This window comes from Salvelinus fontinalis, chromosome 13, assembly GCF_029448725.1.
Source record: "Salvelinus fontinalis isolate EN_2023a chromosome 13, ASM2944872v1, whole genome shotgun sequence".
Classification (NCBI taxonomy): domain Eukaryota; kingdom Metazoa; phylum Chordata; class Actinopteri; order Salmoniformes; family Salmonidae; genus Salvelinus; species Salvelinus fontinalis.
The window spans coordinates 26,122,827-26,138,219 of NC_074677.1; the positions used below are offsets into that span (position 1 = coordinate 26,122,827).

The following is a 15,393-nucleotide window of genomic DNA, read 5'->3' on the forward strand; positions in this document are numbered from 1 at the left end:
CCTGAAGCTCGTGCTAGAAAACTTGCACCATTGTATAAAATATTCTGGGCCCTCAAAGTTTCCTGCTCCAGTGAGCTCCGGACAGACATAGCTATAGGCTTTGTGCGCAATGGATAATTAGAAAATCAGGTAGGCTTATTTTATGACGTTTCCACCGGAACAGAGCATGACATTTATTTCCCCCTTTCACGCTGAGTGGTTATCGAAAGAGAGCTGGAAAGATTTTTCAAATAGGCTACGTTGAGGAACTATTGTCACTCAATGGATGTAAAAAATAAATAAACTTTGCTTACTTGCTGTTTGAGGTGAAATTGAAATTACTTTGAGAAGTTCCACATTGTTGGCGAGTTCGATCCCCAAATGGCCACATTTATAGGCCTACATTTGCGCACAGGCCAGGTAGCCTAGACCGCCTTCTATGTATAATTAGGTGTCCTTACTCAACATTGACAGGAGCGCTACAAACAAAAGACAAAGAATAAAATTGACCACTCCTAAATTAAATTAAATAAACCAAAACATGTTCCTCACAAGTGTAGCCGAGGTTGTGCGCTCCATGAACAACGTGTCCACTGACAATGAGAACGGTAAAAGACAAATAATAATAATAGTAAATTGAATGCATTTTCAGAAATTACCGTAGCCAAACATTGTAGATTAAAATGTATGGGAATTAATGGTAAAATGTACTACTGGTACTGGTGTGTCATCCCCACGGCCTATCGTGGGGATGACCAACAGCCTATCGTCCATTGATCAACAGCCTATCGTCCTAACAATTGACTAAATGGGGTCAGCTCTACATGCAAGGGATGTTTTGTTTAGCTTTTTTATTTTGCATGTGCTATATATAGTTCCTTAAGTGTTTACACTTGGATGTTTAAGTACATTATTAAAGGATTATAAAAAAGGCAAAAAATATATTTTGCAGAAAACTTTACAGCTGATTTGCTCATATCCAAATAGATAGTTTTTTGCCATCCAAGTTACCAAATTAGCTAGCTAGGTAACATTACTAAACAAGATCATTTGTTATAAAAAAAAAAAAGTGCGGCCCACAAGTAGTTAAAAATGGCCACTGACCCGATTTATGGAATTCTATAAAATGCGCGATTCGTGGTAGAAAGGGGAGAAGATATAGCTCCGATAATATAGGGCATAACTTTTGAGTTGTTTGGTCTGTAGACACGCGGTTTTCAGCGATGTAAAGCCGCAATGTGGTCGCTGTGCTCTGTTTTCCCCTCTATGACAGTGGCACTCGGAGATTGCGATGACAGTGAAGCCTAGTCAGACCGTAATGTGCACTAGTTCCCTACAGCCGAAGTTCAAATATACAATATATTCACGTTTCTCGCGCTCGAGCCGCTCCAATAATTACACAAATGTAACAGAAGCCTCACTGTCAGCACACCCCAGATCGCCATCACGGCTAAATAACATTTTAAAACTGATGGAGATGCGCAGAAAGAGGGAACGGAGAGAAGCAGCTGAGTAGGCTAATGTAGGCCTAATGCTAATGGCTGGTTAGGTGATGCGGCTGACTGATGACAGCTGTCACACGTGATATTGGATGAAGCACCGATTCTGATATGACACATCTGACATCACGCTCTGAACTGTGTTTGATATTCTCATTGTAGAAAGCGCAGGGATGCATTCTGTGCTCAGTCAATTTTGATATGAGAAACATGCGGGTGTGAAAGATTCAGCAGACTGCTGGCATTACACATCTGGCAAAATTACTACTGTAGCTCTGCTGGAGTCACTTTTATTGATAACTTTGACACCTTCTGTAAACAGAAGATACTCTACAGGAATGAAGGAGTCCATCCAAATCATCTTGGCTCCTGGACTCTGTCCCCGCATTTCAAGGCTGCGTTGAAACAATGAGTCGTCATAATGCTGCATCAAATGTACATGATCATTGGCAAACACAACGTAAGAAATTCAATTTATGTACCCTTAATTGCACTGAATAAATATGTTTATCCTACAGCTATTGTAAGCAGAAATTGAGCCTATAAACCAGAGTTATACTGTTAGCACTGAGGCGGTGTGCAATAGTAGGAAGACCACTTTATTCAGCTCACTCTGCACTATCAGCGTCAACGTAAATAACATGAGTAAGTCTACTTCTGATAAGCTTCCCAGTAAAGCATGAAAAACATTCCAGCAACCCAGAAAAGTGCTAAAAATAGCCCATGTTAACACACGTAGCCTAAGAAACAAGGTCCATGAAGTCAATAACTTGCTTGTAACAGATGACATTGATATTCTGACTCTCTGAAACTCACTTAGATAACACCTTTGATGATTCAGTAGCAGTAAAACATGGTTACAACATCTACAGAAAAGACCGAAATGACAATGGAGGCGGTGTTGCGGTCTATATTGAGGACCACATTCGTGTAAAGCTTAGAGACGATCTAATGTTAAATACTGTTGAAGTAATATGGCTACAGGTTAATCTGCCTCACCTGAAGCCCATTCTTTTGGGAAGCTGCTATAGACCACCAAGTGCAAACAGTCAGTATCTGGATCATGTGTGAAATGCTTGATAATGTATGTGATAGAGAAATATAATTTCCAGGTGATTTAAATATTGACTGGCTATAATCAAGCTGCCCACTCAGGAAAAAACTTCAAACTGTAACCAGTGCCTGGAACCTGGATCAGGTTGTCAGTCAACCTACCAGGGTAGATATAAACAGCACAGGAATTAAATCATCAACATGTATTGATCACATCTTTACTAATGCAGCAGATATTTGCTTTAAAGCAGTATCCAAATCCATAGGATGTAGTGATCACAATATAATAGCCATATCTAGGAAAACCAAAGTTCCAAAGGCTGGGCCTAATATATTGTATAAGAGGTCATACAATAAGTTTTGTAGTGATTCATATGTTGATGAAGTAAAGAATATTTGCTGGTCTGTGGTGTGTAGTGAGGAGCAACCAGACACTGCACTTGACGCATTTATGAAACTACTTATTCCAGTTACTAATAAGCACACACCCATTAAGAAAATTACTAAAAACTGTTAAATCCCCTTGGATTGATGAGGAATTGAAAAATGGTATGGTTGGCAATTAAGTCTGGCAGCCCAACTAATTGGCAAACATACTACAAATTAAGAAATCATGTGACTGAAGAAAACTACACTATGAAACAAAGACAAATTATATAAAAAAGTATAGTAAAAAGCTTTGGGGCACCTTAAATGAAATTTTGGGTAAAAAAGCGAACTCGGCTCCTTCATTCATTGAATCAGATGGCTTCTTCTTTAACTTCTTATGGCTGCAGGGGCAGTATTGAGTAGCTTGGATGAAAGGTGCCCAGAGTAAACTGCCTGCTCCTCAGTCACAGTTGCTAATATATGCAAATTATTATTCGTATTGGATAGAAAACACTCTGAAGTTTCTAAAACTGTTTGAATTATGTCTGAGTATAACAGAACTCATATGGCAGGCAAAAACCTGAGAAGTTCCACTTCCTGTTTGAATTGTTTCTGAGGTGGCAGATTTTCAACCAAGCTCTCATTGAAATTACAGCAAGATATTGATGAGTTTTCACTTCCTACGGCTTCCACTAGATGTCAACAGTCAATAGAACTTTGTCTGATGGCTCTAATGTGAAGGGGGGCCGAAGGAGACAGGAATGAGTAATCACTGCCACGAGCTGATCACGCATTCACCATGCGCCTTCACATGAGTAGGACGTCCGTTCCATCGCTCTTCTGAAGTCAATCTAATTCTCCGGATGGAACGTTATTCAAGATGTATGTTAACAACATTCTAAAGATTGATTCAGTACAACGTTTGACATGTTTCTACTGACTGTTACGGAACTTTTGGACATTTTGTCACATTATAGAGGATGCGCTTTGTGACTTTGGAATTGTTTACCGCTAACGCGCTAACCAAAGTAGCTAATTGGACATAAATAACGGACATTATCGAACAAATCAAGCATTTATTGTTGACCTGGGATTCCTAGGACTGCATTCTGATGAAGTTCATCAAAAGGTAAGGAAACATTCATCATGTAGTTTCTGTTGACCCCAACATGGCGGCTAATTTGGCTATTGTTCTGAGCTCCGTCTCAGATTATTGCATGATTTGCTTTTTACGTAAAGTTTTTTTTAAATCTGACACAGCGGTTGCATTAAGGAGAGGTATATCGATAATTCCATGTATATAACTTGTATTATCATCCACATTTATGATGAGTATTTCTGTTGAAACGATGTGGCTATGCAAAAACACTTGATGTTTTTGGAACTAGTGAATGTAACGCGCCAATGTAAACTCAGATGTTTTGTTATAAATATGAACTTCGTCAAACAAAACATGCATGTATTGTGTAACATGAAGTCCTATGAGTGTCATCTGATGAAGATAATCAAAGGTTAGTGATTAATTTTATCTCTATTTCTGCTTTTTGTGACTCCTCTTTGGCTGGAAAAATGGCTGTGCTTATTGTGGTTTGGTGGTGACCTAACATAATTGTTTGTAGTGCTTTCGCTAAAAAGCATATTTGAAATCGGACACTTTGGTGGGATTAACAACAAGATAACCTTTAAAATGATATAAGACACATGTATGTTTGAGGAATTTTAATTATGAGATTTCTGTTTGAATTTGGCACCCTGCACTTTCACTGGCTGCTGTCATATCGATCCCGGTAGCAGGATGCAGGCATAAGAAGTTAATGACTTTTTCATTGGCAAGGTTAGCAAACTTGGGGATGACATGCCAGCAACAAACATTCACACTACACATCCACGTATATCAGACCAAATTATGAAAGACAAGAATTCTACTTTTGAATTCTGTAAAGTCAGTGTGTAAGAGGTGAAAAAATTATTGTTTTCTATCAACAATGACAAACCACCAGGGACTGACAATCTAGATAGAAAATTACTGAGGATAATAGCAGATGATATTGCCACTCCTATTTGCCACAGTCAATTTAAGCCTACTAGAGAGCGTGTGCCCTCAGGCCTAGATGGAAGCTCAAGTCATTCTGCTACCCAAGAATAGTAAAGCCCCCTTTACTGGCTCAAATAGCTGACCAATCAGCTTATTACCTACCCTTATTAAACTTCTGGAATAAATTGTGTCTGACCAAATACATGGATATTTCACAGTAAAAAAAATGTACAACAGAATTTCAGCATGCTTATAGGGAAGGACACTCAACAAGCACAGCACTTACACAAATGACTGATGATAAAATTATTGTGGGGGCTGTCTTGTTAGACTTTGGGGCAGCTTTTGACATTATCGATCATAGTCTGCTGCTGTAAAAATGTGTGTTATGGCTTTACACCCCCTGCTATATTGTTGATAAAGAGTTACTTGTCTAACAGAACAGAGGACATTCTTTAAATGGAAGCCTCTTAAAAATAATCCAGTTAGAATCAGAAATTCCCCAGGGTAGCTGGTTAGGCCCCTTGCTTGTTTCAATTTTTACTAATGATATGCCACTGGCTTTGAGTAAAGCCAGAGTGTCTATGTATGCGGATGACTCAACACAATACACGTCAGCTACTACAGCAACTGAAATGACTGCAACACTCAAAGAGCTGCAGTCAGTTTCAGAGTGGGTGGCAAGGAATAAGTTAGCCCAAAAACTAAAATCATTGTATTTGGAACAAAACCCTCACTAAACCTCAACTCATGTAATAAATACATGTGGAAATTGAGCAAGTTGAGATGACTAAACTGCTTGGAGTAACCCTAGATTGTAAACGGTCATGGTCAAACCATATTAACGCAGTAGTAGCTAAGATGGGGAGAAGGCTGTCTATAATAAAGCAATGCTCTGCCTTAACAACACTATCAACCAGGCAGGTCCTACATAGTTTTGTCACACCTTGACTACTGTTCAGTCTGGAGGTCAGGTGCCACAAAAAAAGACAATTGGCTCAGAACAGGGCAGCATGGCTGGCCCTTGGATGTACAGAGAGCTAATAATAATATGCATGTCAATCTCTCCTGGCTGAAAGTGGAGGAGATTGACTTCATCACTACTTTTATTTATGAGAGGTACATGTTGAATGCACCGAGCTGTCTGTCTAAACTACAGGCACACAGCTCGGACACCCATGCATACCCCACAAGACATGCAACAAGAGGTCTCTTCACAGTCACCCAAGTCCAGAACAGACTATGGGAAGCACACAGTACTACATAGAGCCATGACTACATGGAACTCTATTCCACATCAAGTAACTGACGCAAGCAGTAAAATTAGATTGAAAAAACAGGGGGGAAAAACACTTTATGGAACAGCGGGGACTGTGAAGCAACACAAACATTGGCACATACACACACACGATAACATAAGCACTATACATACACATGGATTTAGTACTGTAGATATGTGGTAGTGGTGGAGTAGGGGCCTAAGGGCACACTATGTGTTGTGAAATCTGTGAATGTATTGTAATGTTTTTAAAACTGTATAAACTGCCTTAATTTTGCTGGACCCCAGGAAGAGTAGCTAATGGGGATCCATAATAAATACAAATACGTAGTAGCTGATCCGTGTATGGACCCTAAAACATTTGGTATTAATATTAGTTCAGAACAGTGGTTTTAATGTTTAATTGCTTCCACTGGTTCAGTAATTGCAGAAAACGACTGCGCAAATGAAACGCAACTGTTAAAATGTCAAACTGCTATTATGGAATGTCATGCTTCAGTACTACTCCACATTGAACTACAGGTACATTACAGGCATATTGTTATTTTGCAGTTCTCATACTGTATGTTACGCATATGGTAAATACGTATTTCTTGCATGAGAAATATAAGGAAAGCTATTAATGCCACAAGTACAGGTATTGTGAAAAACACAAGTCTCGTCATCAATGAATTGCGTGGTAGGCTATCCTTTTGCTGCTTCTTCTGTTCGCGAGTGATGCAGTAAAATGTTCCATTCCATAGGGTTATCTCTCCGTGTAACTAGTTGCTCCATTTGAGGGACACTCGAAAACAGGGGGGGGGGGGGGGGCATTGGCATGCCAGTCCCTGACACAAGCACTATTTACTGGTTAAATCCCACCCAGACAGCCTCTCGGTATTTCCAAAGCCCATTCATTAACACAAATACATTTAGTCATTCCCTAGTGAAGATGCTCTCTAGAACTCACGTGGTTTCTCCCTCGCCGTCTGCCGTAGTTGCGTCTCACCAGTGTCTTGTAGTTCTGGTTCTTCTTGGTCAAGTAGTAGTAGAGGACACAATCGGACACACACTGCAGAGAGAGAGATGACAGAGGGACATATGAGCCCATGAAACATTTAAATAACAGACAACAAATGCAAACCATGTGCTTTTGGGTTTGTTGGATTAACTTCATAAACATATGGGGGAGAGTGGAGAATAGGCTTTACTACAGAGTAAAATCACCAGAGAATGAATTCAATCCACCGTAGCTCACCTTTCTCTCTAGATAAGAAGCAATGAGGCCAAAATTTTTTGGGTGCTGAACAAACCTGTGAGAAAAACAAGGGAAAATAGTCACGGTTAAAGCTACATTTTGGGATTCAAAAAATAAACGGCAGCCCCGCCACTTGTTTTGGTATACAGCTGAGGGATGGTTGCCTGGCTACCCAGACTCCTTGCTCCGGCCAAAGGCTACACCACGTCCACGGACTTAAGTTTCTTCTCTGCAAAAGTCTGGATCTGAGTACCTGCCCGACACGTCACCAAATGCAAACACATTCGGGGCTGTCTGATTGGTCCAGAAACCGATGGGTTGGGCCAGAGCCAGAAAACGTGGGTAATGTGTCAATCCAATCACTGATGACTGTTTTCTACAATGCCCCTTGTGCCCCTCACAACAAATTACTTCAGCGATGGCAGTCTCGGACTAAAGTACGTAGCAAACAACTTCAGTGTGAGTCGTCAGGCTAGATGGTGCTAAAGAAATATATCCCCTCTTCAATTCATAGCCAAAGATCTTCTGCTAAGTGAAAGAAAACAATGTTAAGTTAGGATGCCACTAACCTCCATAAAAAATATTTGCAGCCTAGAGTCGCTAAATGCTTTTCCATCCTCGGCAGGCATTTGATACATTTTACATTTTGGAATTCCAAGTGAACTTGGATTCGCGGTGGGAAACAATTTAAATCATTTACGAGGAAATTTGTTCAGAATGATATTTTTCCACAAAGCACTAGCCAAGAGGTCAGAGAACTATCTGTGGATAAGATACAGAATATTGGAGGGCCTCCCGAGTGGCACAGCGGTCTAAGGCACTGCATCACAGTGCTAGAGGCGTCACTACAGACCCGGGTTCGATCCAGGGCTGGATCACAACCGGCTGTGATCGGGAGTCCCATAGGGCGCCGCACAATTGGCCCCGAATGAATGATTGATACAATAGCCTATAGAAGTATTGAAATTTAGGTCTAAGTAATGTACGGTAGATATTAAGACTAAACAGGATATCCCTTAGGTATACACTTCGATGGTGGTTATACAAGGCTGCTATACTAAGCCAACTAATGATAATGACATTACTTATTATTATAATAACAAAAACAAGAACGAGATCAAGGTGTTATTATTATAAATAGTATTTTTCAGACAAATTATAAATAATACCAGAGGCTGTTCTAACAGAAAAAAAGAAGAAAGCCATTATTACAGCAAAGCAAAGAATAAAAACAGCCAAAATTGTTTACTGGACATGTCGTTGCATGAGGCTTGGTGCTCACGGAATCAGTAGGCTATTAAACAAACACTAAAGCAGGCAACAGAAGCTGGATCGGTCTTATTTATGTGGATATACTGATGATTTATAAACTCAGGCACATTTAACAGTTAGGCTATTGATTATAGACCTAATTAAGTTTGGGTTTCCTCTCTCCTCACTTTTCTTAGACAATAAGGCAAGGGCTGTTATCTCATCTCCTCATTCTGCCGCTGGCTTCAGTATTGTTCTCAATACCAATATGCTGGTTAACTATGCTATTATGCACATGGTGCCTTTTAGACCATGTTGCCAATTCAACAGCACACTGATGCGTTTCGGAACCATGGACAGCAACCGCTATCCTACAAGGGAGAAAGCGCATTTGTTATAAAATAATATCATTTTTTTTAGTATTGCACCATTGTTCTTATGTAATATAACCACATACAATTTCAGTACCACGTCTTAAACTGCGCCATCCCCACAGCCTCCTTAATGGATCAGTCCACTCAGTGCGAATCAGACAGGTGTCTTGTACACCATGATAATTTATTTATTTTTTGCTACCGCTCGACTAAAGAAATCTCGGTCGACCAACAGCCTATTGACCAAACAAGCGACTAAATGGGGTTAGCCCTAGCTCCAAGTGATTTTAACTGAGAAAATCTGTTCAAAAGTATTCCTACACATAGAGATATGTGATCGTAGACAAATGTAAGCAAGGACTGAAATAGTTTAAAATCAAATATTGTCTGTTGGACTTCTTGTGGTCAATTTGCAGTCTACAAATTTGTAATTATGTTCCAGCCCCCTGACCATCTGCTCAAGAAGAAATCGTCCCACAGCTGAATCTAGTTGATGATCCCTGCTACAAGGACAAAAAAATAACTGGTACTCACTTTTCTTTGAAGATCTCCTTCTCATGTTCGGTCCACACATTCATGAACTGCCGAGCCTTGTACACCTTCATGGGGTCATCCGTCAGGCCGTTCATGTTGATGAACCTGACACGCCTCTGCTCGGTGTCGTACATCATGGGTGGGATGACGGACAGCTGTCTCATCTGCTTCTCGTTATTCTATTGAACGAGAGGGGTTTAGCAATTTCAATTTTTGTTAACCTTGTTTCAACTTGAACTTCACTCTGATGATTGAATGGCTGCATCCAGATTCTACACCGTTCTTCCTAAGTATGTACTTGCATACTTCGTCATTAATTTAAAAGCATAGGATTGGTGCAAGCATTGGCTGGAGGGAGTTTCAACCATTGTGAAATCCATGACAGGAAGTGCACAGAGAGAAGGGTAGACAATCGGGATGTAGCCAATGGCACGCCTACAATTCTTGAGAACTAGAGGAAGTGGTAATGGATGATGACCTTTAACTGAGATGTTTCAAAGTTGACAGCACTCACCTCCTGTTCAGAAAGGCCATCGATGATTTCAGAAATCTCATGCTCGCTTCTGGCAATGGTCGCAGACATTCCAGTTCCTCTCTGACCAACCCTAAATTGGAGAACAAACACGGAAATTAAGAAACATAATGACCTTTTAAAAATACCAAATGTGCATCCTCCATATAACAATACTGGGTAGGTGCCATCACATCACAGTGTGCCCCTCCTTCCCTCATGACCCTTCCGTTACCTCTTCACAGAAAAAAAAGAGGCTAAATCTAGCTGTAACAAACAGGTTTTCTGAGAAATCTGCAAACAAAGCAGGGAAAACATTGTGTCTGCTAACAAGGCTGTTTATGCATTCAGGAAGAAGTTTACCTCCCTCACCATTCCTTAATCCTTAAGAGTTGATTGATGCACCCTTCACAATCTGTCTGTTTAAACTAGCAATGTTTTTTGTATGGGCTACGTCTCAATCCACCGCATTCGCCTAGGTTGGCCTTTCACATCTCTAGTGGAAAGTGGCAGAGCTACAGCGCCATTTGACATGCCAAAAATCAGTCATCTCACAAAAACGTAGGTAGCGTCCGAACGGTTTGGCCCACAAACTATTATGACCACTACATAGAAAGATGACTCTCACGAACATGATGGTATTCTCTGTTTTGCTCTATGACACCTACAAGTGTCACGTGACTCTTCTGAAGGTAACCCGGGACCGGGTAAAAAAAAAAAAATGTAAGTGGTTGTGCCCCCCCCAAAATATTGTTAAATATGTGTCCACATTTTTTTTTTAATAATCTGAGGTATCTTATATCTTCTAGATATAGGACAGACACTTGAAAACCTTATTCCTTATGATACATTTGACTGAATGTTTTGCCATTTATTAAAGTGTGTTAATCAATGCATTTCTATGAGCCATAGCAGTAAAGGACAATTTCCATTTTTATTTTATACTTACAGGGGTCCTAAAACTCAAATAGCTAAATTATCCATGGTATGACCAACTTAAAACAATTCGAAATGTTAGCTTAGTAGAACCCATCTCCCCACAGAAGACTTTTAGGGGTTAACCTACTTTAAAATAAGTACAAATTAATGATTTCTAAAAAAAGTTTACATTTAGGGAGTTTGGCAAACGCCTTTGAAGTGGAAAACTGAAAACCACAAGGATCAAAGACAAGTACAGTTGCTTCCTTGTTCTTATGGACTTGTAATGGTGGTTAATGTCTTAATTCTGGGGCAACAATAGCCCCGTTAGCGCAAAAGGCAAAGAGCTAACATGAATCCAATGAAACATAGCCAACATGTTGTGACCAAACAAGTTCATCTTTAAATTGACTGAAATCATTCAAACTGGGGGGAAATTACTGCATAGTGGACTAGTAGTTGCTGTTTTGTTTTTTTTGCAGAAAAAAATACTTCTAAAAAGGACACTTTACTTTTTAATCTGGACTGTATTACATCATGAATCAACATGCCTTGACACATCCTGACCCAAATGTTGACTCTTTACAGCTACAATGATAGCATCCATAATATGGGAAAAATTCTCAAAAGGAAATAAGTTTAAAATAGAGACCAGGGACATTGGTGTACAAAAAAAAAAGGAGGGGGGGGGGGGGGGGTGAATCTGCTAGACTTTTTCTAGGCTAATCACTGCTAATCACTGCTCTCTGCCTGGTCTAGTACTACCAGTCTGAACAAACAGCCCTGACCTGCCTCTTAACATTTGGGAAAGACCCATGCCTGTGTGCCAGAAACAGCCAGACACTGGCTGGACTCTGTCCTCTGACACAGCCAGCTGATAAGTCCACTGCAGACTGCCTTCTGCACACAACCTAGGATGCATCTGAATAGTGTGAAGAGGCCTCCTCTCTCCTTGTTTTATCTCCATCACTATGCACTGACCTGAAAGAAACTGGACAGGTGATAGCAATTGCTTATTATATATGAGGCACTGATTGTATTGCTTTCACCTTTGTTGTGTCAAAACAGTGGGAAGGGGGGAGGAACCTCGTCAATGCATTTTACAGCGGTGGCGAGAAAACGCAACCAATCAAGGGAAGACTTTAGATTAATCTGCTACATCGTAGCCGCCAGGCAGAACAAGAGAAAAGTTGAATTCCAGTTCACTGTTCCCTCAGTTTACCTCTGGAAGCGCTCCTGCTGCTCTCTCTGCTTGCGTATCTCGGGGAACTGTCTCTCATAGTACTCTCTGGTGCGGCTATCTTTGGCCTTGCGACGTGGGTTGTTCTCCATCCGCTCCACCTTCTTCTCCCAGGCCTCCATTAGCTGGTCGTAGCGCTGGCAGATGTTCTGTTCCTGAACCACAATAATACACATTTATAAATAGGGGATTTGAATGTTGAGGTACAACATGATGACGATGACCTAAAGCAAACCTTAGCCATTTGCTTTCAGAGGTAGGTCAAGATAGCCATGGCTAAGCAGAATGTATCCAAAAATCACACATTTTCTGCTGATGATACACTGCCCTATTGGTCATATTTCACATCTCAAAACATAATGCTGGCCACAACTGTCAAATCCAGAAAGTTCCATTTGCCATCTTGGACTTGATATGTTTGATTTTGAACATTACGGCTTTTACAAATTATGTGCATTAACCAAGCGTCTACTGTTACAAAAGAGAGAGAAAAAAAATAATTGACGAGAGAGAGTCCCATAGACAGAGGACAATACAGCCTTGTTACCACTCTCAACCAGCAAGGGCCAAACAATCCACCTTCCCTCTTGGCAGGTGGCCAAGCTGCGCACTGCGCTGCCATTGTCCTGACCCTGCCTGGAAGCAGCCAGCTAAAAGTCGCACTCAGTTAACCATAGCTAGCTACCTTTAACATTTAAAAAAGGAAAATGTTTACAATGGGGGTGATCATTAGTAAAAACTATATTTAACTATGGGCTGACTAACTGATAAGAGTAATTTCGCTAGCCAGTGCTGTTTCGGTCTGAGGTCTGTCCCTTTGATGACATTGGTTACTCAATCCATTACCTAAGGGAAAGCCACTGATTGGACATGCAGTACCATACTAGTAGGGATGCAAGGAGATACTCTGTTCAAACAGAATGTGTGTTATAAACATGTCAACCATGAAATTCTGAAACCAATAAGGTAAGCTAAAGCTAGCGTGCGTGACTGCCACCTATTCATTTAAAATTCAATTGGTGTCAGAGACCTGCAGCAGACAATAAAACGCCACCAAATTGAGAAATGCGATGCAGTTTAACATACTGTGTATGCATACAATTAGAGAGCTTGCAAATGGGGTAAACAATTAAAGTATTATTGTCCATGGTCCGTTTGGGTCATCTCTATGAGAGCACAGCTTGTGTGGTGGAGATTTACAACCATGTCAGTCAGGCTGTCCATGTGTGTTTGGGTTCAATTGTTTGTATCAGTCTGTTTTGTTCAAAGCATTCAACACATTCCTTGAAGTTTCCTTCCCTTGAAACCCTCCCTCAACAGCAGGGAGAGAGACCTACCCTTTGTTTACGAGCATGGTTCCTTCTCTTGAAAAACAGAATCAGCTTCTTCCTCATCACTTGATTACTGGGAGAGAGAGAAAATTGTTTGTTCAGTGAGGTGTGCACTGATCTAGGGCCCATAGGGACACTACTGTTACTGTAAACAATACAACAAAATGATCCTGTAAGAAATAGTAAACAGGTACACAATATTATATGCGCACAAAACATGCCTATTTAATTGCAATCAACCTAACTATTTGCCTTTTTCTTCATGGATATAAAGAAATCGATAAGGAGAGGATCCTGTATCAACAACACAACCGCTGTCGGTCAACAAGAGCTGGGCAAAGAGCACTACTTCCTTCCTACAACACAGCAGGAGACTGCAGAGTCATTACTTTAGAGGGGCACCAAAGCCATAGAGGGGAGAAAACATCTGGTGTAGTAAATTGCATTCTCTCCAAAAGCAACATGCAGTGCATGAGGTATTACACATAGAGATCGCAGACACAGTAAACAATCCAGAAGAAACAACAGGGTAATTTTAGATTTTATTTACTTGCCGTCTGATCGGTGTGTAACAAGTACTTTACACACACGGTCCATGGGAGGTGCTCTCATTACCTTAACTAGGGTTGCAAAGGGTCGGGAAATTTTCGTTAAATTTCAGGAATTTTCCCGGAAATTTTCCATGGGAAGTTAAGCCAGGAAATTTTGCTTAAATTTTTCATAAAAAAAGTTTGCTTATAACAGTGAACCTTTTCTGTGGGATACAGAAAGCAATTCCATGTCTTGTGGAATATTTTTGGTTAAACCATTCAATGGAATTGCACCTTCCGCATGTACAGTGCACTCTTCTATCACATATTATAATACTATAATAGTAATATTAGTATATTAATAATATTATATTATAATAGTTATGACCAAAAGTTTGGAGAATGACACAATTATTAATTTTCACAAAGTCTGCTGCCTCAGTTTGTATGATGGCAATTTGCATATACTCCAGAATGTTATGAAGAGTGATCAGATGAAATGTAAAGTCCCTCTTTGCCATGCAAATGAACTGAATCCCCCCCAAAAATTCCACTGCATTTCAGCCCTGCCACAAAAGGACCAGCTGACATCATGTCAGTGATTCTCTAGTTAAACACAGGTGTTGACGAGGACAAGGCTGGAGATCACTCTGTCATGCTGATTGAGTTCGAATAACAGACTGGAAGCTTCAAAAGGAGGGTGGTGCTTGGAATCATTGTTCTTCCTCTGTCAACCATGGATACCTGCAAGGAAACATGTGCCGTCATCATTGCTTTGCACAAAAAGGGCTTCACCGGCAAGGATATTGCTGCCAGTGCACCTAAATCAACCATTTATCGGATCATCAAGAACTTCAAGGAGAGCGGTTCAATTGTTGTGAAGGCGGCTTCAGGTCGCCCAAGAAAGTCCAGCAAGCGCCAGGACCGTCTCCTAAAGTTGATTCAATTGCGGGATCGGGGCACCACCAGTACAGAGCTTGCTCAGGAATGACAGCAGGCAGGTGTGAGTGCATCTGCACGCACAGTGAGGCGAAGACTTTTGGAGGATGGCCTGGTGTCAAGAAGGGCAGCAAAGAAGCCACTTCTCTCCAGGAAAAACATCAGGGACAGACTGATATTCTGCAAAAGGTAGAGGGATTGGACTGCTGAGGACTGGGGTAAAGTCATTTTCTCTGATGAATCCCCTTTCCGATTGTTTGGGGCATCCGGAAAAAAGCTTGTCCGGAGAAGACAAGGTGAGTGCTACCATCAGT

At 40.7% G+C, this 15,393-nt stretch overlaps 1 protein-coding gene across 7 annotated transcripts in view; it reads right to left on the reverse strand.

Annotated features, from left to right (window-relative positions):
• LOC129868313 (nuclear receptor corepressor 1-like) overlaps positions 1–15,393 on the reverse strand; it is a 121,391-nt gene that overhangs the window by 66,210 nt on the left and 39,788 nt on the right. For all 7 annotated transcript variants that reach the window (XR_008761743.1, XM_055942181.1, XM_055942180.1 and 4 more), the window contains exons 9-14: positions 13,617–13,683; positions 12,262–12,434; positions 10,125–10,215; positions 9,611–9,789; positions 7,452–7,506; positions 7,164–7,265 (exon numbers count right to left, since the gene is read on the reverse strand). Coding sequence is in view for 6 of the 7 variants with exons in the window: in XM_055942181.1 (XP_055798156.1) it covers positions 7,164–7,265; positions 7,452–7,506; positions 9,611–9,789; positions 10,125–10,215; positions 12,262–12,434; positions 13,617–13,683 (667 nt within the window). In the remaining variant the exon portion in view is untranslated. The remainder of the gene's footprint in view (positions 1–7,163; positions 7,266–7,451; positions 7,507–9,610; positions 9,790–10,124; positions 10,216–12,261; positions 12,435–13,616; positions 13,684–15,393) is intronic.